The sequence below is a fragment of the Numida meleagris genome, chromosome 16 (genome assembly GCF_002078875.1).
Source record: "Numida meleagris isolate 19003 breed g44 Domestic line chromosome 16, NumMel1.0, whole genome shotgun sequence".
NCBI lineage: Eukaryota > Metazoa > Chordata > Aves > Galliformes > Numididae > Numida > Numida meleagris.
In genome coordinates, this window is record NC_034424.1 from 1,565,648 (window position 1) to 1,592,481 (window position 26,834).

A 26,834-nucleotide genomic window follows, 5' to 3' on the forward strand; every position below is an offset into this window, starting at 1 on the left:
TCACAGAACCATAGAATGGTTGGGTTGGAGTAGTCCTTACAGCCCACCCACCCTTGCTGTGGGCTGGCTGTGCCCCACCAGATGAGGCTGCCCAGGGCCCCATCCAGGGATGGAGGGATGGGATGTGAAGAAGTGGCTGTGTACTCAACGTGTTGTCCCCTCTGCTCCCCAGGCAGCAGCGCGGTGTGACCCCGTGGGCCCGCTGCAGGATGCCGAGCTGCGGGCCGCCCTGGAGGTGCTGCGCTGTTACGGGCTGCACACGGCGGTGGAGGAGTGGTTCCTGGAGGTGCTGCAGACAGACCTGCAGGCCCACATCGCTCCCGAGTTCTGGAACTGCGTCGGCCAGTATGAGAACACGGCGGAGGAGCAGCGGTGCTCCGCGCTCCTTCTGGACGCCTTCTGTCTTCTCAAGTGCCGCCTGGAGCCCTACCTGAGCAGCATGGAGCTCCTGGAGGGCTGGACCAAGGCGGGCCTGCTCCTGGGGACGGGCGCTCAGACGCTGCGGGAGAAGGTCTACACCATGTTCAAAGCCATCCTTTTCTTCTCCACCACCAAGCCCTTCCAGGAGATGATCCAGCAGTTCTACAGCCGCACCTTCCGGATATACATGCGGCAGTGGAAGAAGGGAGAAGAAGGAATGAACGAGAGCGAGAGCAGCATGAGCGAGGCCGAGCAGGAGAGTGACACGGAGGAGAGCGGAGCAGAGAGCGCGGCGTGCGCGGGCTGCGGCAGCAGGAGGAAGCAGTGCTGGTGCCCCACGGCCATGGAGCGGTTTCGGCAGCTCAATGACATTCTGTACGTATGGCACGGGGCTGTCAGCAAGCTGTCCTGCGAGGGCAGCAGCCCCGGGTTTCTTCATGGCTGAGAACTGGAGGAGTTGTGCGTGGGGTTAGCAAGTTGTATCCTGGGTAGGGGTTCTGGGTCGGGATCTTCTCACGTGGTTTTCTGCAGCTGCTTGCTGGCTGCACTGGGGTGGTCCTTGGACAGAAGTGCCTCTCACTGGAGATGCGAACGTCGTCTGAAGGCCTTCTGTGCCAAAGAAGGAAACTTCTCTAAATGAAAAAGCTTTGGGTAGCTAGGAAATAATGTTTCTGAATAAGATGGGATAGCAGTAGTGTCTTGTAGAGGGGGACAGACTCTTTAGCAGCGTCTGTTGTGATAGCACAAGGGGAAATGGTTTCCACCTTAGAGAGGGGAGATTTAGACTGGATGTAAGAGAAGGTTTTTTACAATAAGGCGTTGAAGCACTGGCACAGGTTGCCCTGAGGGCTGGTGTTGCCCCATCCCTGCAGACAGACAAGGTCAGGGGATGGGCTCTGAGCACTGATGGAGCTGGGGGTGTCCCTGTGCACTGCAGGGAGTGGGAGCAGATGGCCTTTAAAGGTCCCTTCCAAATCAAACAATTCTGTGATTCTATAATCCTATGGCAATGTTTCTGAAGGAGATGGGATAGCAGTCGTGTGATGTATTATGTATGTCGTGCATCGCTGCTGGCCATCAGAGTGTTTAAATTAAGAGCTATGCCTGCACCTGTGCACCACCCAGGGTGGCAGGTGCGCTCTGTCAGCATTGTTAGTTCGGTTTTCTCTGTGTGCTTGTGCTGCTGCTCGCTCTCACTCAGGTCCCTGTGTCCGCAGCCGCCGGCTGAATTTGCTGGAGAGAGTGAGCGCTGACGCTGTCACAACCATCCTGCACAGGATGATCAAGGAGAGGATGGAGCGGCGCTGCCGGGGTGAATACGAGCACTCCTTCCTGAATGAGTTCCAGGAGGTAAGGAAGGCACGTGGGCACGCGGGGCCTCGCTTTGGAGGTGTGGAGCTGCTCCCGGTGCTAAATTCCCAATTCCACCTGAATTCCTCGGTCTTGGGCTGTGACTTCCACTGCTTCTGGCAGAAAAGGAGTGGTTAAAACATTTTGGTTTAATGCTAGAGGAGGGGATCTGCTCTGCCCTGCGCACAGCAGGCCGTTGTGTTTCACCTGGTGGTGTCCCTGTTAATGAAGCAATTTCTGTGGTTCTGTTCTACAAACGATGTGAAGGCAGCGTGCCATGCAGCCTGCAGCCGGCCCTCCCTGCGTGTCGGTGGCCCATGTCTTGGTTTGCTGCCGTAAATCACCAGCCTCCCTTTACAATAGGAATTGACGCCGGCAGGTGGTGTTCTTGCCCTGAGTCCTTCCCTGCGCCTCCTCAGTTCTTTCGCTGCTGCCTTGCACCGAGTTCGTGTTGAGCTCTTTGTTCTGCACGACCTTAAAGCTCCTCTCAAGGTTATGGCTGCTCAGGGACACGGGCTGTGCCCCACGCACTCGCTCCGCGCTCTTTGTTCCTTGGTGCGTGGCCTTACGTCGGCCCGCGCTGACGAACAACGCATGAGGTCAGGTTGCCATGCGAACCAGGCAGCTCCGTGCGGTTGTCCTGGTTTCCTCGCTGTGTGCCACGCTGGGCGCTTTTGTTGTCTGCAAACATTGGCCGTGATTTGGTGTTTGCTTCCCTTCGGTTGCTGTGCAGCGCTTTCTTCTCTGGCCCTGCTGCAAAGGGCGCTCAGAGTCAAACTCCTGGGGAAAATGGTTTGATGAAGGTGTTCCTCACCACCGGGGTGCTTTGCATCGGTGACCGCCCTTTCCTTTTGTTCTTTAGGAGAACGCTTTTCAACTTTTCCACTTGTGCCCAGAACTGGTGCTTGGGTGCTCTGTGCTGCAGCAGGTTCTTCTGCCTTGTAGTTCTATGGGCAGAACTCGTGCACTCCTCCAGTCCTTGGTCAAGCAGACAACCAAGCATTAACATCAGCACACAACACCCGAACTGAGCGTTTTTCAGGCTTCCCAAACCTGGTTATAAAAAAATAATAACACCTAATAACCATTAATACTCAAGTACTGCCTCAAGTAGTGTTTAGCATTTGCCACCTAAAGGAGAAAATAAAACCTCTTGCTCTGAATATCTGGATGTAGTAGTTGAGTACACGTGAATTATGACAAGTAGTCATTTATCTGTAGAAAATTAAATCTCCAGTGTATAAAATGAACCTCCTGATGCTCTTTGATCAGGTTGTAGGATATTATTATGCAGCGGTACTCGGGGTCTTGTCTCAGTGCCTGTGTTTGGTGGGTAGGACTGGGAGTGTTTGGGGATGGCTTGACTGAAGTTCTGGGCTGAGGGTGCTGAGATGGGCACTGTGCTCCTGTTCCCATAAAGAGAACAGTTCTGCAAGTGTAGATGAAAAGGAACTGTAGAATTCTGCAGGATGGAATATTGTGCTGCACGGAGGTGTCCTCCATCCATGTGCTCTCCCTCTGCTGTTGCAGTGGATCGAGAAGGTGCTTGGCTGGCTCAGCAGAGTGTTTCTGCAGGATGGCCCCTTGGCTCGCCCCTCTCCAGAAGCCAGCAGCGCCCTGAAGCGCTGGCGGTGCCACGTCCAGAGATTCTTCTACCGCATCTATGCCAGCATGCTGATCGAAGAGCTGTTCAGCATCATTCGAGGTCGGTGTGAGCCACGCGTTCACTGTGTGTTCCTTCACCACTGGGTTTGGATTGAGTGGTAGATCTGTGCTCACCATCCCCTCGCCTCCTGGTGCCACGCTGTCTCCCCGTGGAGCGTGGCACTGCTTCTAACCGCTGCTTGATCTGTAGATTTCCCAGAATCAAAGCCTGCTGTGGAGGACCTCAAGTTTTGCCTGGAAAGAACAAACCTGAGGCAGCAGCTGCTCAGCTCCCTGAAAAGTGCTCTGGAAATACGACTTCTGCATCCCGGTGGGTTTTACATCCCCGTGCATGTCATCATGGCACTGTGAGGAGCTTGGTTGTGAGTGTTCACTGGGCGAGAGGCAGCCGGGCTGTGCACTCCGTGTGCTGTGTGTGTTGGAGCATGCATGGGCAGCGGCAGCTGGTTACATCCCAACCCCTTCTGCTTCCCAAGTTTAGCTTTGGTCCGGGTGGGTTGAGAGGCCAAGTTGCTTTATGATAGTATCTGAGCCTGTATTTGTGGTTGGAGCTGGTTTCTCAGCCATAAAGATCTGTTCTCTCTACGTGGATGGGCCAATAGGGCAGCAAGCCCTTCGCCTCCAACTCCATAGCTCTAACAGAACCTTTCTTGCGTCCAAATCCATGCTCTGGAACTCTGAGCTGCTCCCCTACCCCTCTCGTAGGTGTCAACACATCCGACATCATCACTTTGTATATCTCGGCCATCAAGGCCCTGCGGGAGCTGGACCCCTCCATGGTTATCCTGGAGGTCGCCTGTGAGCCCATCAGGAAGTACCTAAGGTAAGAGGCTCGCAGGGCAGCCCTGTGCTCCCCCTTCCCTCCATTGGCTCTGTTTCTCCCCTTTTGGCAGGACACGGGAGGACACGGTGCGGCAGATCGTGGCCGGTCTCACGGGGGATGCTGAGGGCTCCGGTGATCTTGCAAATGAGCTCTCGAAAGCTGACCCTGTGACACTGGAGAACGGCCAGGAGAGTGATGATGACATCTCAGAACCAGGGGACTGGGTCCCTGACCCGGTTGATGCGGATCCAGGTTAATTAAGAGCAGGCATCTAGGCAGCCCGCTGTCTCCCCACGGCTGGCTGTAGTCTTGAGTCACTCGTTTGGTTATGTCAATCTGGGCTGGGGCTTTGTTCATCTCACGCTGCCCTCTGCTGCATTTCAATAGGGAAATCAAGTTCCAAGCGCCGGTCCTCAGACATCATCAGCCTGCTGGTGAGCATCTATGGCAGCAAGGACCTGTTCATCAACGAGTACCGCACGCTGCTGGCTGACCGGCTGCTGCATCAGTTCAACTACAGCGCCGAGAGGTGAGACCCAGCTGCCCTGCCCCGGGGCTTCCCAAGTGAAATCACCTTGCAGAGCTCTGCTTCAGACTTGGGCCTACAAAATGCCACTTCTGGAGCCATCTTCTCTGCCACTGTGAGTGACATCTAGAAGTTCAGGTCCCACTGGCTGCCTGCTGCTGTCTTGCCCTTGGCTTGCACTACTAGGGTAGCACATAGGGAAGTGGAAGCACAGACACCCTGAGCTCCATCTCCTATTTTCTAGCAGCCCTGACAACCTGCAGGGGCTGCTTAGGGTCAGCAGAAGGTGTCAAAGTACAAAAAAGGGATGAACCATCAAGAAACCCCAGCTGCAACCCGGCTTTGCCTCTTGGAACCCATGTGTGATCCTTTGCTTCTCTCACCAGGGAAATCCGCAACGTGGAGCTGCTCAAGCTGCGGTTCGGCGAAGCTCAGATGCACTATTGTGAAGTCATGTTAAAAGTAATTGACGTTTTGCTGTTGTTATTATTTGCTTTTTGCTTTTTTAAATTCAAGTTCTGGGTGCTCGCGCTCATTGGTGAAGAAAGACTTAGTGACCACAAAGGGTCTGTTAGGGAGATGGGGTTACGAGAATCCCGGTGAGGGGGCTGACTTGTGATAGGCAGAAGTGCACTGGGGATGTCTGTTCTTCAAGCCCAATGCGTTGGGTTGTTGGCTGGGGGTGGCTGCTGCAGAGCCAGTGCCTCCCCTGCCCTTCCTGCAGTGCACTGCTCTGGATGTTGGAGGGCTCTTATCGTCCTCTGCCTTCTCCAGGACATGGCTGACTCACGGCGCATTAACGCCAACATTCGTGATGAGGAAGAAAAGCTCCCGGAGGAGGAGAGGCCCCCGTTCAGCCTTGTGGCTGTTATCCTGTCAAGTGAGTTCTGGCCACCACTGAAGGAGGAGAAGCTGGAGCTTCCAGAGCAGGTCAAGGAAGCCATGGAAGCCTATTCCAAGAAGTATGAGAAATTGAAGGTGAGGATTCCTTAACCTTCCATAAGAGTCTTGTGTTGCTAGCTCCTCTGTGTAGCGTGATTTTGCATGGTCCTTCCAAAGTCCCTGTAACGTCCCTGACAGCGTAGCTGCTGCTACACCTGCAGTGTTACAGTGCAATCCCAAAGCCCTCCAGCTTTGAAAGTGGATTAGAAGCTACACCAGCTTAGCTATTGCCAGAAGAATGAATTACAGAATCATGATAGTTGGGAAAGACCACGAAGATCACCATGTCCAACCATCAGCCCATCCCACCATGCCCACTGACCATGTCCCCAAGTGCCACATCACGGAGCACCTCCAGGGACGGTGACTGCACCACCTCCCTGTGCAGCCTGTGCCAGTGCACCAACACTCTTCTAGAGAAGAAATTTCTCCTAATATCCAACCTGAACCTCTCCAGGTGCAGCTTAAGGCCATCACCTCTTTATTGTTTCTCTCTTTATGGTGCCTGGATAGTAGTGGTCACAGTCAAGCAAGAGAGTTTTCTAAAATGTACCAGTGTTAATTATGTGGATACTGCAGTTCTTAGGCACCTAAGTCTGGTCTAAACTTGCTGGCTTTAGTGCTGTAGTGGCAAGAGTGACATCCTGTCCATGTTGGGCCCCTTTTCCTCAGTACTCTGTTACTCTTCTGTTTGTTCTCTTGAGAAGAGGTTTTCAGGCAGGAGAGGGATGTTGGTGTTGGGCAAGGGTTGGGCAACAACTTATGTCAAGGGTGTTTCCTTTTGAGGGAGCGGGGAATGGATAATGGTGGGACAGAGATTCATGTGGTGGGAGCAGCCTTTGTCTTTGTTGGAGGTGAATAGAGTTCAGCCAGCCAGCTTCAGTAGCAAGAGAGGGGCTGGAAGATTTGCCGCTTCCCCCTCTTCCAGGCCATGAGGACCCTGAACTGGAAGTACCACCTGGGGCTGGTGAGCTTGGACGTGGAGCTGGCCGACCGCACGCTCTCCTTGTCCGTCTCCCCCGTGCATGCCGCCATCATCCTGCACTTCCAGACCAAGAGTGAGTGAGGTGGTGTGTCACACAGAGGTGGGCGGAAGGGCCACGTTACCATAGGGCCCGAGAGATCTGTCAAGGGGGGCAGGACCTGCCTGGAGCTTGGATCTACGGCAGCTGGAGGCAGAGCTGCAGCTCTTCAAGGAGACAGCGCGCAGAAAAGCCACAGCTCAGCACCCGGTGCCTGCAGGCAGGCCCTGCACGTGGCTGCCCGGCCCTGGGCTGCCTTCCTCTCCTCTTGTTAAACCCTGGCACCCGGGGTGGGCAGGTGTCCTGCACCCCTCCCCGATACCCGCGCTCTCTGCAGGTACATGGACGCTGGCGGAGCTGAGCGAGGTGCTCAAGGTGCCCGTGACGTCGCTGAAGCGTAAGATGACGCTGTGGCTGCAGCAGGGAGTGCTGCGCGAGGAACCGCCGGGCACCTTCACCGTGATCGAGGAGGAGCAGAAGGACCAGGGGGAGAAGGTCGTGCTGATAGACAGCGATGAGGAGGGGGACTCCGCCATGGCCTCGCAGGCTGACCAGAAAGAGGAAGAGCTGCAGGTGTGTCTGGGTGCCCGCGGAGCGGGTGGGACAGCGCAGACATCCAGTGCTTGTGGTTTGGGGGGATGGATTTGATTTGCCCTTTGGATTTGCATTTTCTCCTCAAGTCCGGCTTGAGGGGTTTTTGAAGTGGATTGATGATCCACGTAACTGACGGTGATGCGGGTCTTGGATGGCAGCCTTTGCTCCAGAAATGTGCCCCTGCAACTCTTTGGGCATTTGTAAATGTGTGGGTTCAGTTTAAAAAAAGAGTAGCGGTCTGAGACTTGATTTCATATTTGAAAATAGGCCTAAGTTGGATTCACCCAGTGTTTTTCAGCTTAGAGCCAGAAAGGTGTGTCCTGCACTGCCAGGCTGAGCTTTGTGTCTGCGTGGGGTGGCCCTGGACGCTCCCACTGCTTTTGTCCGCGTGTGTCACGCTGCGTTGTGTTGTGCTGCTGTGCACCATGGAGGTGTCCTACCTGCGTTTATCCACTGAGGGCCGTGCCTGTACTGCCGGGCACATCCCCGCTCCGGCTGCTTGAGGAGACCTCGTCCTCTCCTGGGTGTTTCCTCCTTAAAGGCCGGGCTCTCAGCAGCAGCCCTTTTCTTCATGGTGCTGATGGCGTTTTACTGCGTGTCCTCCCTGCAGCTGTTCTGGACCTACATCCAGGCCATGCTGACCAACCTGGAGAGCCTGTCCTTGGAGAGGATCCACAGCATGCTGAAGATGTTCGTGATGACAGGCCCCGTGGTCACGGAGATCGACATACAGGAGCTGCAGGGCTTCCTGCAGAAGAAGGTGCGGGACCAGCAGCTCATCTACTCCGGAGGCGTCTATCGCCTGCCCAAGAACTGCAACTAGGCTGCGAGTTGCTCTGCGTCACCTCGGTGCTGCCCAGCTCTCTGCATCCTGCTGGGTAGGTTCTGTGCTGGGGGCGGGTGCTGTGCCCCCTCCCAATGGGGGACACGGGGAGGACAGCTCAGCAGCGGCGCTGTGCAGCCCGCAGAACGTCTGGGCTGGAGCTGCTGCCCGCGTTACTTTCCTCTCGTAAATGAGTGTGTGGTCCCTGGCAGTGGTCAATAAAACCCAGCAGTCGTCTCTGGGTCGGTACCAGCACTTTCCTCTCCTCTCAGCAGTGCTCTTTGCAGCACCTCCCCGTGCTGGAGCTCCGCAATCGGCCAGGCACCGCTGCAGCCCTGGGAGGTTTGCAGGGGGCTCTTGGCTCTTGGCTGTGTCTCCTTGTGTCAAAACAAGCGTGGGGCTGTGCTGTCTGCTTTGGTTCCAGGGAGACCCCAGGGTTCCCTTATCCTTGCTCAGGACTTTACAGACGGGTGGAATATTTTTATTGGGGGATGAAGAATGCTGTAGAGGATGAGGTGCAGCAGTTTGTCAAGGTGGGCTGGTTAGTCCTGGGGGGGATGTGAGGACTATCTAGGCACTGCTCTACCATGTTATGAGTCCTCCTCTCCCTTTAAAACCCACTGCTGTGGCAGTTGTGCATCCTTGGTGTGCCAAGCCCAGCACCGCAGGCATCCTTAGTGTGGCTGTGGGCTTATCTCCCTCGTGCAGGTTTGCAGCTCTTCCTCCATGGGCGGGAGCGCGTTTTGTTGTTTCCCTGTGGGCCCTTCCTCCAGGCTGGTGGCCCTGCACCGCCAGGAACTGGGCGCTGTGTTTCACTGTTCAGACATTCCTGGTGCTGCAGGGACTGAATCAACCTCTCAGAACCCCGTGGTCAGCCTTCACCGGGGATTTCCCTCCATCCCGAAGGGGAACAAATGCCACGTGTCCTCCTCTCAGGCTGCTGGAGCAGGTTGGGGGGAGTAACTTTTGGCAGTTGGAAGCAATGCCCAGGGAGCCTCTGTGCTGCCCTTCCCATGAGGACAAATCCCCCCTGGGGGATCCCTGGACCTGCTGAAGGTGGCGGTGGTATTGGGGACCTGGGGCAGGTGGAGGAACGGGTTGGTGGCCCCGGGGGTGACGTGGGGGGGCACTTTGGGTCAGTGTGACCGCGCGGTGCACGTGGCTGGGCTTGGGGTGCACACAGTGCTGCAGGAGCCGTGAGCAGGGTGGAAAACTTGGGTTTTAGAGCAAATGTGCGGGACGTTGCTCCAGGCACAGATAAGCAGTGGCAAGTCCCAAACAGTAGCAGGCAGGGGAGGAAATCCAAGCTGAACACACCAGCAGCAATGTGGAGCCCACCAGACCCCCATAGGACATGCACTGGATTCATCATTTGGGGCTGGATGGGGAGCAGGGTGGAGGACGCAGCACTGACCCCGCTGTTGTTGTGCCGTGGGCATGGCTTGGGACATCCCTGCGAGCTGCACCCGGGACCCACAGGACGAGGACTCAGGAGACAAAAGCCTTCAGAGCCCCCAGCTTCGCTCTGGCTCCTGCTGTGTGCTGCTGGAGCAGCTCCTGCGGGGTTTTCCTCGCTGGTTTGGGATACGGGGACACTTCACAGTTTCTGTGGGGGAGAAAGTGCTGACCTTTCCCCTGTCACCCAGCTGTGGGTTTGCTGGGTCGGAGCGGTGCTGGCTGGGGTGCTCTGTCCCCATCCCGGAGCCATGGGTCCCCATGGTGTCCCTGTCCCGGAGCCATGCGGCGGCCGTCGCTGCCCAACTTTCAAAGCGTCACAGTAGGAACAACTCGGGTTTAATGAACACTTCAGCTCGGATGAAACATAAAAGGCTCAAAACTAATTGAAACAAGCTGGGGAAGGAATTTTTCAGGCTGAACTAAGGAAGCTGAAAAAAAAAAAAAAGAAGAAAAGAAACAAGCCAGAAGTATAAATAATAACAATCAGCGCTTCTGGCTCATCCCGCGCTGCGCGATGGGAGCACTGCAGCCGGAGGAAGCCCCCTCGTCCCAGCAGAGCCCAGCACCCCAGGTACGCTGCTCTATTTATAAACTGTTTATAGAGAGCCCTCCAGAAACCCAGCAGGATGCCTCTTCCCTACAAGGGATGCTCCTGCCCGCATGTAAACTGTTTGGGTTATGGGGGACACGTGTGGCCACGTCTGCTGATGGAGGTCGGAAATTTTTGCTAACGGTGAAATGGGGCCGAGCGGTGCTGGGGCCGCCCCATGGACCCTCCTGCCCCATGGACCCTCGTGCCCCATGAACCCTCCTGCCCCATGGACCCTCCTGCCCCATGGACCCTCCTGCCCCATGGACCCTCCTGCCCCACCGGTGTTCCTGCTGTGCTTTTGGTTTTGGGACGCTCCCACCCGGCGGCTGGGGAAGGGTTACGCATTCTTTCTTTTTTTTTTTTTTTAATTTATTTTATTTTTTCCTGTTATTCTTTCATTCTGGGGAGAGGGCAGCACGGCGCCTCCCCACTCGTGACCCCCTGCGCACCCCAGCCCTGGTGTTCTGTGTCCCGGTTGCCACCATGGGATTTGCATGCACCCAGCGTACCGATGCCACGGTGCAGAGGGAAGAGCTAAATTCGATGTAAAAACAAAAGCAGCACCAGGGATGTGTGGGTGCCCTCACCCAGCACTGGCTGCCAATGATCTGGGAACCCCCTGGTCCCAGTGCCTGCAGGGGATGGGTGCCCCAAAGCTTCCCCTGGGTTTTCTCACCCCTTTACTTCCTGGGGGGCCCAGTGGGGCTGAGCCACGGGAGAGGCGGCGTTGGGCAGGATTTGCATTCCTGGCCGTGCAGGAAGGGCTGTGCAGCGCCCACAGCTGCTGCTCCTGGCTGCGTCCTCCCCGGGGGCCCCAGTGGGGGCTGCAGGGCTCCAGGCGCCCCGAGGTGAGTGGGGGGGCTTGGAATTTGGGGGGGAGGAGAGTGGCCCAGGGCACTGCCCACCTGCAGGGCCCCCTGCATGCATGTGGTCTCCCCCCCATCATTGCGCTTCCCCAAAGCATGTGCAAGCTTCCCCCCATTGCACAGCCTTTCCTGCATGCATGCGCCTCCCCCACTGCACACCCCAAGAGCACATGCATGCCCCCCATTGCACAGCCTTCCCCCTATCCATAGCCCCCACCTTGTTGCAGTGCCCCAGTGCACGTGCATGTTCCCCACAGCCGCAGTGCCCCCCTGCTGCAAGCACGGCCCCATTGCATGGAACCCCATCCCGCTGCACACCCCCACGTTGCACTGCCTTCAGCTGGACGTGGCAGCTTCTTGCTCTCCTCACCGCTGTTTTTAACAAGGGCTGGGAGGGTCATTGCTTCTGTGTTGTTTTTACAGTATGCATCCATGCTAAGTGCTGGTGGGGAGGAACTCTCCCATTGCAAAACCCCATTTTACCCCCCGAAACGCCTTGTTTTGTGGCTGTGAGCCCACCGTGCCGCTGAGGTCCCTGCACTGCGGGGATTTGCTGGGCTGATGGCCGCAGTCCATGCAGGGAAGGGAAATACTTTGGAGGTTTTGTTTTTCCCACCTATTTTGCTCCTGGGCCGTGGCTCTGGCAGCAGGGGGTTTCGCTTCTCGCTCTGCGCTTTCCCCAGGGGTTCACCAGAAGCGGGAGCGCGGCACAACGCCCAGCAGAGCTCACTGGGGTCCAGGTGGGTGCACGGGGGCACACCGAGCTGTGGGTGCAGCCCGCGCCCCATTGGCACTGCTGGTGGAAGGTGCCGCTGTCGGGAGGTTTGGCTCAGGGCTGGGGGCATCAGCCCGGAGCTGCACCGGGCGCAAACCCGCACAGCCCCACGCGCTGCTCCATGCTCGCTGCTTTGCCCCACGTCTGCCTTCTTTTCCCCCACACCCCCCGGTAACCCCCAAGGCCTTCTGTGACCCCGCCGCTGCCAGCCCGCTGCCCGTCGCTCCCCGCGTCGTCGCCCAAACTCGGTGTCCCAAGGCCGGCGCGCTCCCCCGGCCCCATCGGTGCCCTCACGCCGGGCGGCCGCGCTCGGGGCGAGGACGGAGCGGGACGAGGAAGTGCTGCAGGGCCACTCCTCCGCGCCATTTCCTCCCGGTGCCGTGCGGCTGAGAGGGCAGCGCGGTGCTGGGCTGGGGTGGCAGCAGCCGGGGGACGCGCAGCGGGACCCCGCGGCCCGGCCACGGTCAGTGGGCGGACGGGGCCGGGTGGGAAGCGGCCGCGATGCGGGGCTTTGCGTCACCGCTGCCTTCGTGCGGTGTTCGGGGAGGTGGGGGGCGGCTGCGCCCGGCGAGACGTGGCGAGGTTCTGGGGTGCGCTCCCTGGGCGCGTGGGACGGGGACGGGGGTGGCACGGGGATGTGAATGGCACGGGGGGGTGGGGGCACAGGACTGGGGTGGCACAGGGATTCAGGTGACCCGGGTCTCTCCGGAGCTGTAACCCCCGCTCCCGTCCCTTCTGCCCGTGCCCCCCCCTTTTGCTCTGCACTTCCCCCCCGCGCACTCAGCTTCAGTCGCAGGTGGCCGTTCCCAGCCCGGGGGAATTCCCAGTGGTTCCCTTTCCCAGCGCCGCTTCTCCCGTTCTCCCGTTCTCCCGTCCTGCCGTGCCGCTGTCCCCGGCCCGCTGCCAGCCCTGGCTCTCGGTGTCCCCGGGTGCTGGAGGTGGGCATTGGTCCCTGCACCCCTCCTCATTCACAGGGTTTCCCATCCCCTGCCGTGGGATGGATGAGCTGTTGGGGTCTCAGCTGTCAGGACAGGGGCCGGAGCCACGTCCCCGTGCAGCAGCGCGGCAGGTGGTGCCCGTGCAGCATCCGCTGGGAGCGTTTGGGATGTGCCACTGCTCCCTGCGTTACCACTCCGCCCCCGAAACCCGTTCCTGGGAACCCCGACAGCATCTCCTTCCTATCCCCTCGGTGCCCTTGTGTGGGGCAGCCCGGGGGGGCGCACCGTCCCCAGGCGAAGCTCTGTGACATCCCACAGCCCGGGGACCGCGGCCCAGGGAGCGCAGTGCTGGCTGAGCCGTGCGGCCGCTCCCCACCTTTTGGGATGGCGGTGCCACGGGGCTGCTCCCAGCCGCTTGGGGATGGCAGCGCCGTGGGGTTCGGGCGGCGTCTGGGCGAGAGAAGTGAACGGGACTGGGGAGCACCGCTGCGGTCCCGGGGTGACACGGGGACGGCGCGGGGACCCGGCGCGGCCGCCCGCCCTGCTGCGTGCAGGAATCTCGCCCGGCTGGTTCGGTGCCGGGCACGGCCGAGTGCCGCGCGGGGTCAGCAATTAACGCTCGGGGCTAATGGAGCTCGCCGGGAGCCGGGTTCGGGCGCAGCCGCCCCGACGTGACAGCCGACGTGCCGGGGCGGGCGGCGGCGGCCCGCACACACCGCGCCGCTCGGGGCCGGGGCTGCGTGCCGGGCGGTCGCTGGGAGAGGCCGCGCTCGCCCCGCCCGGCCCCGCTTCCTGCCCCGTCGCTGTCACCGCAGCCGCCGTCCCCGTGCGTCAGCGCTGGGGAAGCGCCCTCCCCCCGTGTCACGGCCCGCGGGCAGCGCCGCCGGGCGGGGACGGAGCCGGCACCGCGCGGCCGGGGCTCGGTTCGCCCGCGCCTCGGTCCCCGCTCTCCGCCGGGCTCCGCGCTCCCAGCGCCGCGTCCCTCCCCGCTCGCTGGGTGAGCTCCGTCCGCGCGTTTCGAACGCAGCTGGCGCTGGGGGGTGACCGCGCGGCTCCGGGTGGGGCGGGCTGGGGGCGGGGGGTGGCGGCCAAGGAGCCCCCGCGGCGGGCGGCAGAGCTTCCCCCGCCCCATCCCTGCGGTGTTCGGCGACTGCTTCCTCGTGGAGGGGTGTGCGTGCGCGTGCCTAGGAGCAGGTGCGTTGTTGTGTGCTGCTGGCGTTCGGCAGGTGGTAAGGAAACACAGCAGGGGCAGTTTGGGGTCAGGGCAGGATCCAGCTGCCCGCATCCTGCTGCCCTCCCCACCCAACAGGGCCCCTCCCTCCCGGGCTGCCCTCCCCTCCCCTGGCTCGCGGCTGATGCTGCACGCAGGGGTCCGTGCTTGGGCCCCCCCCGATGTCTGCACGTGCTCGTTCCAGCCCGCCTCGTTTGGCTGCTGTCAGTCACTTCCTGCTCTTACGAAGGTTGATTTTGCATTGTCCTTTCTGCTTTAGAAAGAAGAGGATGTGAGTGGGCTGTAAGAACTGAGCGAGATGGACGGAGAGCTGCCCGGTGCTGAGGTGGATGGAGAACTTCCCACTGCCATGGGGGACGCAGCAGGAGAGGTGTCCTGTGCTGAAAGCAGTGCAAAAGGAGAGGGCCCTTGTGCTGACGGCAGCGTGGAAGGAGAGATGCCCTGCTCTGACAATGAAGGGGAAGGAGAGATGCTCTGTGCCGAGACTGATGCAAAGGGAGAGGAGTCTTGCTCTGAGAGCGAAGGGGAAGAAATGCCTGAGGCTGAGATCCCCGCTGCTTCCAAGAAGATCTCTTTTATTTCTTCTCCGTTGAGGGCAATCGTCCGCCTCAAGCAGCGCTACCGAGTGCAGAAGAAAAGCCGGCTGCACTTCGAGCTCCCCCAGGAAAAATCATCTGAGCCCGTCCACGCGCGGCTGCTCCAGAGGCAGTTTTCCCTGAACCGATCTGGTCTGTACGGCTCCTCCAAATCCTTCTTTAACCAGCCCGGCTTCAAGACGTCCCAGTACTTCACCTTTGACACGTCCGTGGAAGAGTGGGCGATGAGCAAACCCAGGCGGAAAAAGAAACGAAGGAAATCTCGGATAGTGCTGTACCCCGACAAAACCAAGAGGTACCTTCCGACGGAGGAGAAGAGCAACGCCAAACGCTGCCTCCTCTTGCTCATTGTCATTATCTTCTTCCAGATCCTCAACGCCATAGAGAACCTGGATGACAACCTCCAAAAGTATGACCTCGATGGTCTAGAGAAAACAATGCACCGGGAAGTATTTGGGCAGAAGCTTGCAGTGGAAAGTATTATGCAGCTGCTGAAGGACTATCTCGCTACCCACATCCACAACAAGCCGCTGGTCCTCTCGTTAAATGGCCCCACGGGAGTGGGGAAGAGCCACGTTGGCTGGCTGCTGGCCAAGCATTTTCGCTCCGTCATGGACAATGACTTCGTGCTTCAGTACTTTGTCATGCACCACTGCCCGAGCGACGCGGCTCCTCTGACTTGTGAGTTAGACTTGTCTAAAAAGATTTCTGACATGGTTACGAGAGCTGAAATCGAGGAGAAGATACCAGTGTTCATTCTGGATGAGGTTGAACTCATGTCTCCGGTCCTGCTGGATACTCTCAGCCGGTTCTTTGAGCCCAACCAAACCAATGAGTTCCTCAACGCCATCTACATCTTGATAAGCAACATAGGAGGTAGTGAAATCACCAAGTTTGTCATCCAGAACGCATCCGCTGAGCTCCTGCAGCAGCGGAGCGGAGCTGAGGAGCTGCTGAGCATCATCCAACCCGTGCTGAGCCATGCCCACCCGCTCTGGAAGGCGGCGGACGTCGTCCCCTTTGTTCTCCTGGAGAGGAGTCACGTCATAGACTGCTTCCTGGAGGAGATGAGGAGGGAAGGGCTGTACCCCGAGCAGAGCCACGTCGAGAGGTTGGCCAGCCAGCTCAGCTACTACACTACAGGTGACAAGCAGTTCTCCAGGCTGGGCTGCAAGCAGGTTGTGGCCAAAGTCAACCTGCTGTAGGGGTTCGCCGCAGAGACACGTCCCGTTCTCAGGATTTACGCAGTCCTGGGCTCATGCAGGAAGGCGTCAGGGCAGAGTGGGTCAGTGGCTGCCCTGGGGCAGGGGATGGCAGCACGGGCTCCTCTGCAGCACAACCACTCCTCTCCTCCAGGCGTTCCCATGTTGGCAGAATGCAGCCCGGCCAGCGAGGCCCCCACAGCCTCATGGCAATTTGGAGATGCTTTGTTTGTTACTCATGCACTCATTAGAATGAGGACAGACGCTGTGCAGTACCAAGTGAAGGAAGAAACCATAACCCATTTGGGTTCTCTGTCTCAGCAGCGCATGGAGCCGCATCTCGCTCTGTCTCCGGGCCCACAGTCTCCACTGGGAGCTCTTCTGCTTTTTGCTGCTGGGTACACTTTACCACACTCATTACCTAGAAAGCCCAAAATAGCAGCTGGTGTCTGTTGGGCAGCACACACTGGAAAAGACCATTTGGGCTGTGTGGGCACGGGGCAGCAGGAATGCCGGGCTTCCTCCCAGTGCTGCAGGGCCTGTAGAGGTTCTTCGCCATTGAGACCCAGTGGAGAACACATTGCCTGGAAGTACCTCGGCAGCAGCACATCTTTGTTTTGGGCAGGCAGGCGGAGCAGGTGTTTATGGCATTGCTTTTTCAGGTTTTGGTTTTGTGCCCAGGTCCCCCTCTACAATTTGCTGTGAATTATCACGTACGTAATCCTGTGGATGTTTGCACTGGTTGTTTGATTTGCCTCTTTCTAATTGTTGGTCTCCAAAGACTTCCGTCACAAACCTCTGCTTCCAGAGCTATTGTAAGGAATAAATCCAAACTATCTTGAATAAATTAATTTGAAAGTACTTTTCACATATGTGACTGAAATGTGGTTTTCCTCCCAGACTTCTCTTCTGGATTGATGCAGCTGCGGTTTGGACTGGGAGCAAGGCCTGCAGCTTTGCTCAAAGCCCAGGGGTATGATGGGGGGGGTTGGGCATCACCCCAGCTCGGTGGCTGTCCATGCTGCCCCCAGGCTGTCCCAGGATCCCTGGCAATGCCGTGTCTGTGCCAGGCGCTGTACAGGGCTGTGAGATGGCACACAGTAACCCACAGCACGGAGCCCCACAAGACCTACAGAGCATTTCTCAAATGCTGTACGGAAGGGAAGATGGTCTAAGGGAAAGGAACTACCCGAGAGACTTCAGCCCCATGAGTTTCACTAATGGTCACACAGGAAATCTGAGCCTCTCCGCATCCACTTGGCACTGGAGAGCTCCTCTGACCAAGGAGATGCTCCTATGTGCCAGTGGGATAATACAGTCAGCACTGCCCTTTTGCGCTAATTAATGTTTGCTGGACTTGCAAGCATACAAATCAATGATTCTTCTTGCAATCTTGAAACCTAGTCTCAAATTTCTGTATCAAAATGAAAAGCAAGGCAGCGTGCTTTTCTCTGTTGGCATGGCTGTGTTTGTGAGTCAAAACACAACTAATTGCTTGTCATCGCTGGGGTCAGCAGTGCCCTGTGCCCTCCTCGTGCCTCAGCTGCAGCCCAGCCAGTGCCCATTACACAGTGTCTGCTTCTTGCTGAGCGATGGGTGCGTGCCCAGGGCCGGCTGATGGTGTGGGGCAGGGGTGGCTGCAGGATGGCTGTGGGTTGTCTGTGGTAGGCCTAGGGCATTGCTGGGTGACTCGTCACCGTGGTGTTGCTGGATCTGGGCTCCTGGTTTGCTCCGGGCTCTCAGATGGATCCAGCTGCCATCACATTCCTGTGCTTGTACCCCACATCCAGGTACTGGGCGGGCCAGGAGAGGCCACCGGGCTGAGCGTGCAGCTGGGGGGAACATGGAACGGAGCCACGTGGCCGAAGCACCTGCTGCCTAAAGCTGACGTGGAAGGAGACAGCCTTCCCTTTGCTGTCTGCTGTGTCTGGGGTGCAACCTGCATTGGCAGAACCCCCCCATTACCCCAGAAAAGCCCCCCGAGGGCAAGCATGGCTGGCTTCAGTTTCATGTGCCCCCTTCCCTTCCAAAGCAGCTCGGCTCCATGATGCCCAGGGATGGGAGCATGGCAGAATATGGGCTGTGGGCAGCCCCAGTGGGGGTGGTGGTGCATCCCAACATGCAGCTGCAAGCCTTCCCCGGCCTCCTGACCTGTGCTCCATCCCAAAGTGGTCTCCTGCTCTGGGTGCTGGAGATGGCCCTGCCTGTGTTGCGGTTGGATCATCACCAGGGATAACCTCCCGGCTGCTTTCTGGACGCAGGAGGATCCTTTGTTCCTGGGAAAGGGCTGAAAGCTGGACACCAGCTGAACCTCCGAGCGTTCCTGCAAGCAAGCTGGGAGGATTTGCTTTTACAGCAAGTGATAATGAACCACCCTGAGCTCGTGGGCTTGGAGCATTCTGGGTGTGTGTGGCTGGGGGTTCCTGGGACAGCTGTCCCACCCATGTCCCCATCCTCCTTCCTGCACTCCAGGCCCCTGGAGGTGGTTGGGTTTTCCCTGCATTTCTCCAGTAACACATCCTGGCTCCAACCCGAGGAAGCGGGTGCACGTACATGTTCTGCGTGGGCTCAGCTGCCTCCAGGAAAAGGAGTTTGTGATGGAGGGTTCCTAAAAAGGAGTTAATCCGAGCTGGCTCCATCCACCACAGCCTGCCCAAAGCCGCCTCCGCAGTTGGGTGCTGTCTGATGAGGCTGAGTTGTCCCTGTTTGTATTTCCTTTGCCGTGGGATGATGATACAGAGGTGATGCAGTGCCAAACCAACACTGCTCTGTTACGCGCCGCAGCATCGTGCCGGCCATACTGGGCTACCTGGTCCCCCAGTGCCACCAGTGCTGCTCCTCCTGCAGTGTGCACGCCTCGGTGCCACCCAGAGGGACCTTGCCCTCGCTGCCCAGTGCCTCTGGCCACGATAGCTCTGCCAGGAACTGCAGTGGATGTGTGACATTGGCCTGGAGCACAAGAGCAGTGCTTGCAGATGGGCGTAAATTGGGGTACTGCTTCTGGAGGTGCAAGGGCAGCAGTCAGCCCATCCCCACATACCCTAACAACATGTCCTGCACAAGGGGAGGAAAAGCTAATGAGGAACTCTAGCAGATTCAGTGCTTCAATGCATTTCCCCCTGTAATCGTCACTAAAAACATCAGTGCAACAGGGAAGCAACATTTAATTTGAGCAGGGAAGAAGAGAGCGAGGCCAGCTGGCAATAGCTGTGACTGGGGCAGTTCATCCAAGGTCCGGAGGAAAATGGATCAGCTTTTGAGATGGCACAGAGGTGGGGTGGAATGCTGGAAGGTGAGGGGTGCAAGCATGCCCTTGGGAAGGGTGGGAAGGCCCAGGGGAATACAGGAGCAGATACACACACAACAAACACACAGCAAGGAAGGGAGAAATAACATCCAGCACCTTCCAAGTTACGACTGGAGAGAGAGTGTAGTCAGGACGGAGAGCAAAGGGCTGCAAGGAGAGCAGCCCTGGGCACCGCAGCACCAGCAGTAACACTGCAGGGCTGATGCATCCATAGGTGTGTGGTGTACTGCAGGGGTGAAGGAATGTGGGGCCTCACTGGGGCTCGCTGGCAGGACAGAGCCTGGGCTGCACCGTGCGAGCCAACGCGCCCGCAGGTGTGAGGAGTGTCGGTGAAACGCGATAAGAGCTTTCAAATATGCAAAATAGGCAGGGAGCAGGGCTGAGCTCGGCGTGTTCTCCTTGTGCAGGACGTGGAGTCGGCGCCGAAGAGCACGGGTGAGGTTACACTGCAGGAGATGTGCTGCAGCAGAGAAGCTCCCAGATGGGCTGAGCAGAGCAGCTGCACTGGGCTGGGGGACGGAGGAGGTTGGGTTAGAAGTGCTTGGAGTCCATGGGCTCACAAGCTGCTGTTTGCTTGGCTTCTGCCTCCCCTCGGTGCCTGCCCATGGCTCAGCTGTAGCCCTGTTCTGCCCAGCATGCAGCTGGTCTCACTTGCAGTGCTTGCTCTTATTGAGATCACTCCAGTTTAACATCACTCCTCTGCAATGAGTACGTGTGGGATGCTAAAATAGCTGGGTTTAGGCCCAAAGTTTCAGGCACCTGCATCTGCAATTAGCCAGTCTGGGGAACTGGGAGATCAGCGAAGGGCTTCCAGATAGGACCGCTCTTCCTCCTCCTCCTCCTCCTCCTCCTCCTCCTCCTGCTGGGATCACAGCGAGGAGCCGCTCACACTTCCGTGCAGGATGCACATGGTGCCAGGTTCTCAGTGGACGCTGTTCTGAGCTTACTGACATGGAGCTTCCTATGATATCCCTCAGGCTGGGATTCAGCTCCTATCATCACACATCCAGGGAAGGTCTGAGTAAGTCAGGGCTGGGATTTCCCCAGCCAAGCACCCTGAGCTCAAAGCTCAGATTTCACCTCTACCTGTGTCCCTCTCTGGCTCCTGTAATGTGCCGTGGTACCTGAATGCTCACTCACATCAAACCCTCGTGGTGTCTCACCTCTAAGCAAAGAGAGAAGAATCTGAAATCCTGGAGCAAGATACTCCTACAGCTTAATGGGTTTCCTCTTAAGCTCCTTGTCCAAATCAACAGCAAGAGCCGCGTGCAGGTACGCAAGGAGCAGGGGGTGCTTGGTGCCACATTCCACATTTTCCCAACACAGCTCTCAATTCCCAGCAGATTTTCTGAGGCTGCAACCAAAGAGGCGCAGTGTGTACCCCACGTAACCCCGTTACCCGGCCCAGTTTGGCATTGCCGTGGCGAGTTGTTTCTGATGGATCAGAGCAAAGCACTTCCTTCTTCCTGAGATGACTTCATGCATTTCTAACCTGTGGGATGGAGGTTTCTGAGTCATGGGCTTTCTTCACCTTGCCCAGGGCCCTGCCTCCTCTCTGGGTGCCTCTGGGGGCTTGGAAAGTGTTCTGTGCTTTTGTTTTGAGCGTGAGCTGGTCCTTGGCTTCCAGATTGTTGCTTATCTTTCCGATATAAAAAAGAGCACGTGCATGTGCCTCAGACCCTGGGTTTGTCCCAACTATTTCAGATGATGTAAGGAGAGTTTCTGCCCCTCCCTGCGAATTTGCTTTGCACAAACAGCACTGTGGTTTTTGGATGCTTCGAGGTCAAAACGTGGTACTGAGCGTTGCAGAGTGCTTTGGCCTGATGTAATCCAGCGTCCTCAGCCCCACCAGTGCCCTGGGCTCCATCTCCGGCTGCAAAAGCCACTCCACACTGGTTCTGTTTGTCCCATTTCCCACGCTGAGCCCTTTTGTGTTCCAGGCTCCTGCCGAAGATCCATTACCTCCAACTCTGAATGCTGCTCCTGATGCATCCAATATTCATTTTATGGCTTTGGATGTCCGTTGGTGAAATGCACTGATGTCTCTGGACTAGACGGGACGGATGAAGTTCAACTCTTTGGATCCATTTCAACAGAAATTGCTTTTTCACCTCCTTACACCTCGTGGGCAGAAAACCTGCTTCTTGCAATGCTGATTCATCTTAGTTCTCACCTGAGAAGTATTCAGTGACCTGCTTGGACAAGCTCACCTGAGAGTTATAAATAAATCCTTGTGTAATCTCGCTCAGATGATAACAAGCTGATGGGTAATTATGATTGCCAATAGGAAAAATACCTGTCCTTACAGGCAGGGGCTTCTATTCCTGGGTCTCAGCATTTTGAGGTCATGTTATTACTCACGTCCCCAGACTGGGTGCTGGGCAGTGCTGGGGGGATGGGTTAGATGTGAAATGTGGAACTTCACCGCGACACCTCCGGGCGGTTAGCACCCATCCCAAGGCACACACAGCTCCGAGGGACAAAGGGAGAAACGCAGCCATCTGCCTCGCAGCTTGGATGTGGCTCTGGCTGGAATAAGGGGAACTGGAATGTAAGGCTGAATGTTTGATTTTGGCATTTAACATCCACTGCTCACCTGACGCCCAGGTGCACTTGGTGGCACTTTGCGTGCCGAGCTGGCCTGAAGCCTGAGTGCTGCGAGTGGGAGGATGCGCCACTAATCCCACCCTGAGTCATTCGCGTGCGGGGACTGGGGCGGTCCCAAGGGCTCAGGCACCGCAGGGCAAAGCAGCAGCAGCTCCGTGTGATAAATGTTCCCATTGTGTGCTTTGTTGAAACCACTGGCGTGGTTTAGTTGGAGGGGTTTTGCATCGCTCGTGGGAGGCGGATGCCTGGCAGGGCTTGCAGCCAGGATGCTGAGTGTGGGTTCAGCCATCAGAGCTGAAGGAAGAGCCGTTTTCCCCCCAGTGTCACCCACATCCATGAGATGATGGCTAAAGAGGCTGCCTGAAGTGATGCCTCACCCTTTAGTACTTCTCTTCCCACAAACAGAACATAATTAGGAGATTTTAGAAGCAGCGGTTTCCGTCCCCCAAGCCTTCTGCACTTTGCCTTGTTGAGGAGAAAAAGCCACCACAAGCCATCAAAATTCCATCTTTATGTCCCGGTTGTGTCTCAGGTTTAAGCACTCACCCTTGAAGTGTATGAGGCTGCCCTCAGGAAGGTGTTTTCAGGAGCAAGTGTCACAGTGAGCCATGGGCTCTGGCATTTGGTTGAAATGGGGATTAGGGATGATGGCAAAAGCCATAGGCAGTGTTGTCACCCAGAGTTCCTGACCCATCCCCTGTGCCCGAGTGTCAAAGAGACCTGGAAATGGGTTTCCATGAGTTGGAGTGTCTGCCTCGGCAGCTAAATTTTGTTTCTGTTTAAGACCTGGCTTCTGTTGGAATCATCCCCATGTCTGTCCCCTTGGTGGGCCTGCCACAGGCAGGGGGTTGGAACTCAATGATCCTTGCGGACCCTTCCAACCCAAGCCATTCTATGATTCTAATCTATGATTCTATGAAGTTAGCAGCTAAATCAAAGATCCCATGGAGAGTTGGAGGTCTCTCTAGCAGGTTTGTGGGCACTCAGCCCCTTCAGGCTCTGTTTAGTCATCATAAGGCCCAAGGAATTTGAACACGAGCAATGGTTTTTTCCTTTTCTGGGCATAGCTGGGATTGAGCTTGCCAGAGCAAGTGCTGAGGTTTCCTGGACCATAGTGCAGAGATTGCACAGGATCATAACAGAAACTGGGGTCTCCCAGCCATGCATGGATGGGTTGGGAAGGCAGCAGAGTTTACCTGTCCTCAGGCTCCATTCCTGCTCTTCATAGCAGATATGTGGATTTTAATGAAGGTTACACTCTCAAAAGCATCAGAATATCTTGAGAGAAAGCTTTGTGATAGACAGCTGTAATGCAGGGAGCAGAATTGGGAAGGAGCACGCTCTCATTTCGCCAGCGCGTGCCCGCGGGCAGGTTCGGGGTGCTGGAGCAGAGACATTCCTGGGCAGCTGTGAGTCAGCCCAGCTCCTCCCATGGCATCTTCACTCATCAAAGGTGGGTATTTATAGCACGGGTAGGAGCGGGGAGAGAAATCAAAGAACAGCTTCCCATAAAGACACATAAATCACTCCAAGAGTTCAGCTCTGGGGTTCTGCGTTACCTGCTTTAACGAGAAAGAATAAAAGCACTGTTGGTATTAGCAATATTTTTTAGTATTATTTCATCGGGCTGCTGTTTGAATTAAAACCGTCTTTGGGCAGAGAGATTTTTCCGTGCAATTCTCCCAGCTTTCAGAGCTACCCCAGCAGGCCGCTGAGGACATGATGCCTTACACGGGAGAAAACCTCTTCTCCAGCACAGATCTGCTGAAAAACAATTCAGAAAGTCTGCCCAGACCACTGCTCGCGGTCCGAGCTGTCGGGAGACCTCCAGGCCTTCCGACAAAACGGAGCAGGAAAGCCAGGAGGGTGCTGTACCCAGCCCGGGTGAGAAAATATTTACCACGCCCGAAGAAAGACCTAGCCAAGCGGTGGCTGCTTGTGTGTGCTGGCATCGTCCTCGTGCAGGTGCTAACTGAGGAGCCTGAGCGAGAGGGACTGGCAGGAGGAAAGGTTCCTAGGGAGCAGCTCTGCACACCGGATGCACGGCTCGGAGCTGCACACCTCGGGGCTGCACGGCTCGGAGCTGCGGAGAACCGCTCCAGAGAAGACAGAGCCGCTCCAGAGGCCCCGGCAATCATTCTCTCATCAGCTTCCAGGCACCAACCTCTTGTGCAAACCACGGATGTGCCACGACAAGCTGGGAGACGGCTGCACGGCTCCCGCGGGCAGTGCCTGACTGGTTTATCCCGTGCAGCGCGCTGAGCTGTGGTGAGAAGCTGGCCTGCGCCTGCTCCTGCCCATGGCTGCTGCAGCACTGCCAGCTGCACAGCTGCCCTGTGAGCTGCGGCACTCCTCCGAGGGGACACGAGGACTCTGGATGGTGACATGGGGCCGCTGATGGCCAAGGAGGCACTGAAGAGAGCCCAGGGCTGCAGTGAGTGCACGTTTTAATGCTGATCCAAGCCGGGAGTTGGACTCGATGATCCTTACGGTTCCCTTCCAGCTCGGGATATTCCACGATTGATTCTGTGATTTGTGACTGTGATTAGAGGTCGCGTCACCAGGAGCTGTAACAAAAGGCTGCGGGCACAGTCCTGCGTCGGGTTCGTAGTGCGCTAACCTTCCTGTGACTGCTGTGTAACTCCTTTCCCTGCCTCTGTTTGCATGCTTAGTGTGCGTCAGTTCTCACAAATCACAGCTCAGCTCTCGGAGCTATCTATGAGAGCACACAAGTCCTGTGAGCTTTCCCCCCTTTGCAGTGCTGTAGGAATAAAGCTGCTGGGATCAGACTTCCACAGTGTGCGCCAACCAAAACTTTTAATTAAGTTTGCTGCCCTGTCGTGCGCCCAGAACTGCTGACTGTCCTGGGGAAATAAAACTGCCCAACCAGCAAGAACGGGGGGGTCAGAGCCACAGCAGCGCTGGGGCACAGACTTGTTGGTGCCAGCACCGGGAGAGGGTTCGTGGAGCTGGGTCACAAAAGCCACAGCACCGGGGTGAGATGTCGGCTTGGGAAAGAGCTGGGCCATCACTAAAGCAAGCCAAGGGAGGTGGTGGGAAAGAGCTCTTAGAAGGGGAAGTTGAGCCAGAGGTCACCAGAGAGCCCTTCTAACCTACGCTTCCACTGTTTCCATGCTTATCAAGGGGTTACTGGGAATGTAGAATGCCTTGTGGTTCTAAGTGTGAAATATGGGATCACAGACTGCTCCAGAGTGCCATGACCACAGATTTCTTGAACAGAGTGAGTGTGATGGCATCTGGCTCTGCATAGCAGGGTGCAGCTCAGGGTGAGGCTGCTGCTTCCCCGACATGGACGGGTTCCTTGCGTTAGGAATAAAGACATCAGGCTCATGACCTGCTCCCTGTCTGGCTACAGGGCTCTTTGCAGGGAGACTCCAGTGGCTCTTTGCTGGAAATGCCAGGCCCAGGACTTTCAGTGGATACTGTTGTGTGTCTGCTGGGTTACCACTCATCCCCTGGGACTAGGCTACAGCTCCCTTAATTATACATCTCCAAGTCTGAGTAAGTCAGGGCTGGGTTTCCTCAGCCACGCACTCTGCGAGGAGCCTGTCCTGGAGCCCTGGCATGGGGAGGGGTCCCCTGGACACATTTCCCAAGCCATGGTCTGTGCTCCAGCCATACATATATTCTGTGTCAGGGCTTCTCTGATGAAGGTCAGTCCCAAAAGGCCACAATATGGCTTTGCAGCCCCAGCTTTGCCCTTCAGGCCTCCAGCCCCAAATCCCAGCCTGCAGAACAGCTTCCAAGTTGTGCTACTTTATGCAAGGCCGTGTCCAGACGGACTTTCAAAACTTCCAGGCACAGAGATTCTACTAACTCCTTGGCCAACCTCTTCCAATTGCTTGGGACTGACTTCATCTAATTTCCATGACAGACAGCTGATGTGACTCACCTGTCTCAGAAACCAACAGCAATTGTTTCCTCAGGCCCTGATAAGAACAGAATTCAAATGTTTTTGTAATGACTGCACGTGACCCAGGAGTGGAAGGAAGCTGGCTTGCACACACAGTGATTGCAGAAGAGGTGTGGAAAAGCCCAGAGGGGCACTGCAGGCCAAAACACCGAAACAGAGAAGAGCAGCATGCTGCAGGTCATGGCAACTACAAGGAGACCTGCTTATCTCAAAACAAAACAAAACTGCTGAATCACGAACAGGATTTAGCTACTTAATTTGTACTGAAGAAATGAGCAGTTGGTTGGTGTGCAGCCAGGGAACTGTGTGGGGAAGGGGCAGCAGGGGCACGGTGTCAGCGAGCAGCGCTCCAGGATCAGTCCCTCATCCCTTGTGACGTGCGGGGGAGACGTGCAATCACAGGGAATGGCCGAATGTGGAGTTCTGCAAAATCTTGGAATTCTAACGGCTGTTAAAAATGAAAAGGGGTTCAGCAGTGGGGAAGCGGCGGGGGGGGTTAAGATTTTGCAGAGCTCGGTGTAAACGCGGTGAGCCCTCACGAGAGGGCAGCAGAGACAGAACCACAGCAGCATTCCCAAGGCACTGGCCTGCGGCGTGTCGGACGCTCAATACCGAAGTGCAGTGGTGCAGCTGCAGGAGATGCTGACGATGTGAAAGCTGGTTTGGTGGGAAACAGAATCTGTCGAAACAAGCGAGTAGGTGGGGTGTGACCCAGCAAAATGGAGGCAGAGAGCCCTTAAATACAAAATCCCCACTGCCAAGCCTTACACGCAGCATGTTTCATCGTTCCGCATGGCACAGGGTGGTGAGCTGAGACGTACAGCAATGCAGACATAACAGAGACCACCTCAGCCAACTTCCAGGCCAACTATCGGCAGCCTAACCCTGTGCGACCACTGTAGATTCACTGCAGACATGGTGACTTGAATGAGCTAAATATAACAAGAATGTCACACTTGCTCTGCTGTGCGAAGTCTAGCAGCCCATGTCGAGGCCCCTGGACCCATCTATGATAAGGATGGAGCCCACTCCGTCTTGGGGCTGAAGGATGCTGCCAGGAGCGCACATCCCTGCTGCACAGCATGGTGCAGTGCTGTGATATCTGCACTGCTGTGCACACACCCAGCCCTGCTGTGGCTGCTCCCAGGCATGCACACCACCAC

General features: G+C 56.9%; 2 protein-coding genes across 2 annotated transcripts in view; both read left to right on the forward strand.

Annotated features, from left to right (window-relative positions):
• Window positions 1–8,414, forward strand: part of ANAPC2 (anaphase promoting complex subunit 2) — a 9,891-nt gene extending 1,477 nt beyond the window's left edge. Inside the window, exons 2-13 of the mRNA XM_021413639.1 lie at window positions 173–795; window positions 1,638–1,770; window positions 3,301–3,475; window positions 3,626–3,745; window positions 4,141–4,258; window positions 4,329–4,510; window positions 4,646–4,787; window positions 5,171–5,246; window positions 5,559–5,762; window positions 6,655–6,784; window positions 7,086–7,321; window positions 7,953–8,414. Coding sequence (XP_021269314.1) covers window positions 173–795; window positions 1,638–1,770; window positions 3,301–3,475; window positions 3,626–3,745; window positions 4,141–4,258; window positions 4,329–4,510; window positions 4,646–4,787; window positions 5,171–5,246; window positions 5,559–5,762; window positions 6,655–6,784; window positions 7,086–7,321; window positions 7,953–8,165 — 2,352 coding nt within the window. The 3' untranslated portion in view covers window positions 8,166–8,414. The remainder of the gene's footprint in view (window positions 1–172; window positions 796–1,637; window positions 1,771–3,300; window positions 3,476–3,625; window positions 3,746–4,140; window positions 4,259–4,328; window positions 4,511–4,645; window positions 4,788–5,170; window positions 5,247–5,558; window positions 5,763–6,654; window positions 6,785–7,085; window positions 7,322–7,952) is intronic.
• Window positions 14,291–16,693, forward strand: TOR4A (torsin family 4 member A). The gene has a single exon (XM_021413641.1). It carries the CDS (start codon window positions 14,324–14,326, stop codon window positions 15,824–15,826), a length of 1,503 nt encoding a protein of 500 aa, XP_021269316.1. The 5' UTR covers window positions 14,291–14,323; the 3' UTR covers window positions 15,827–16,693.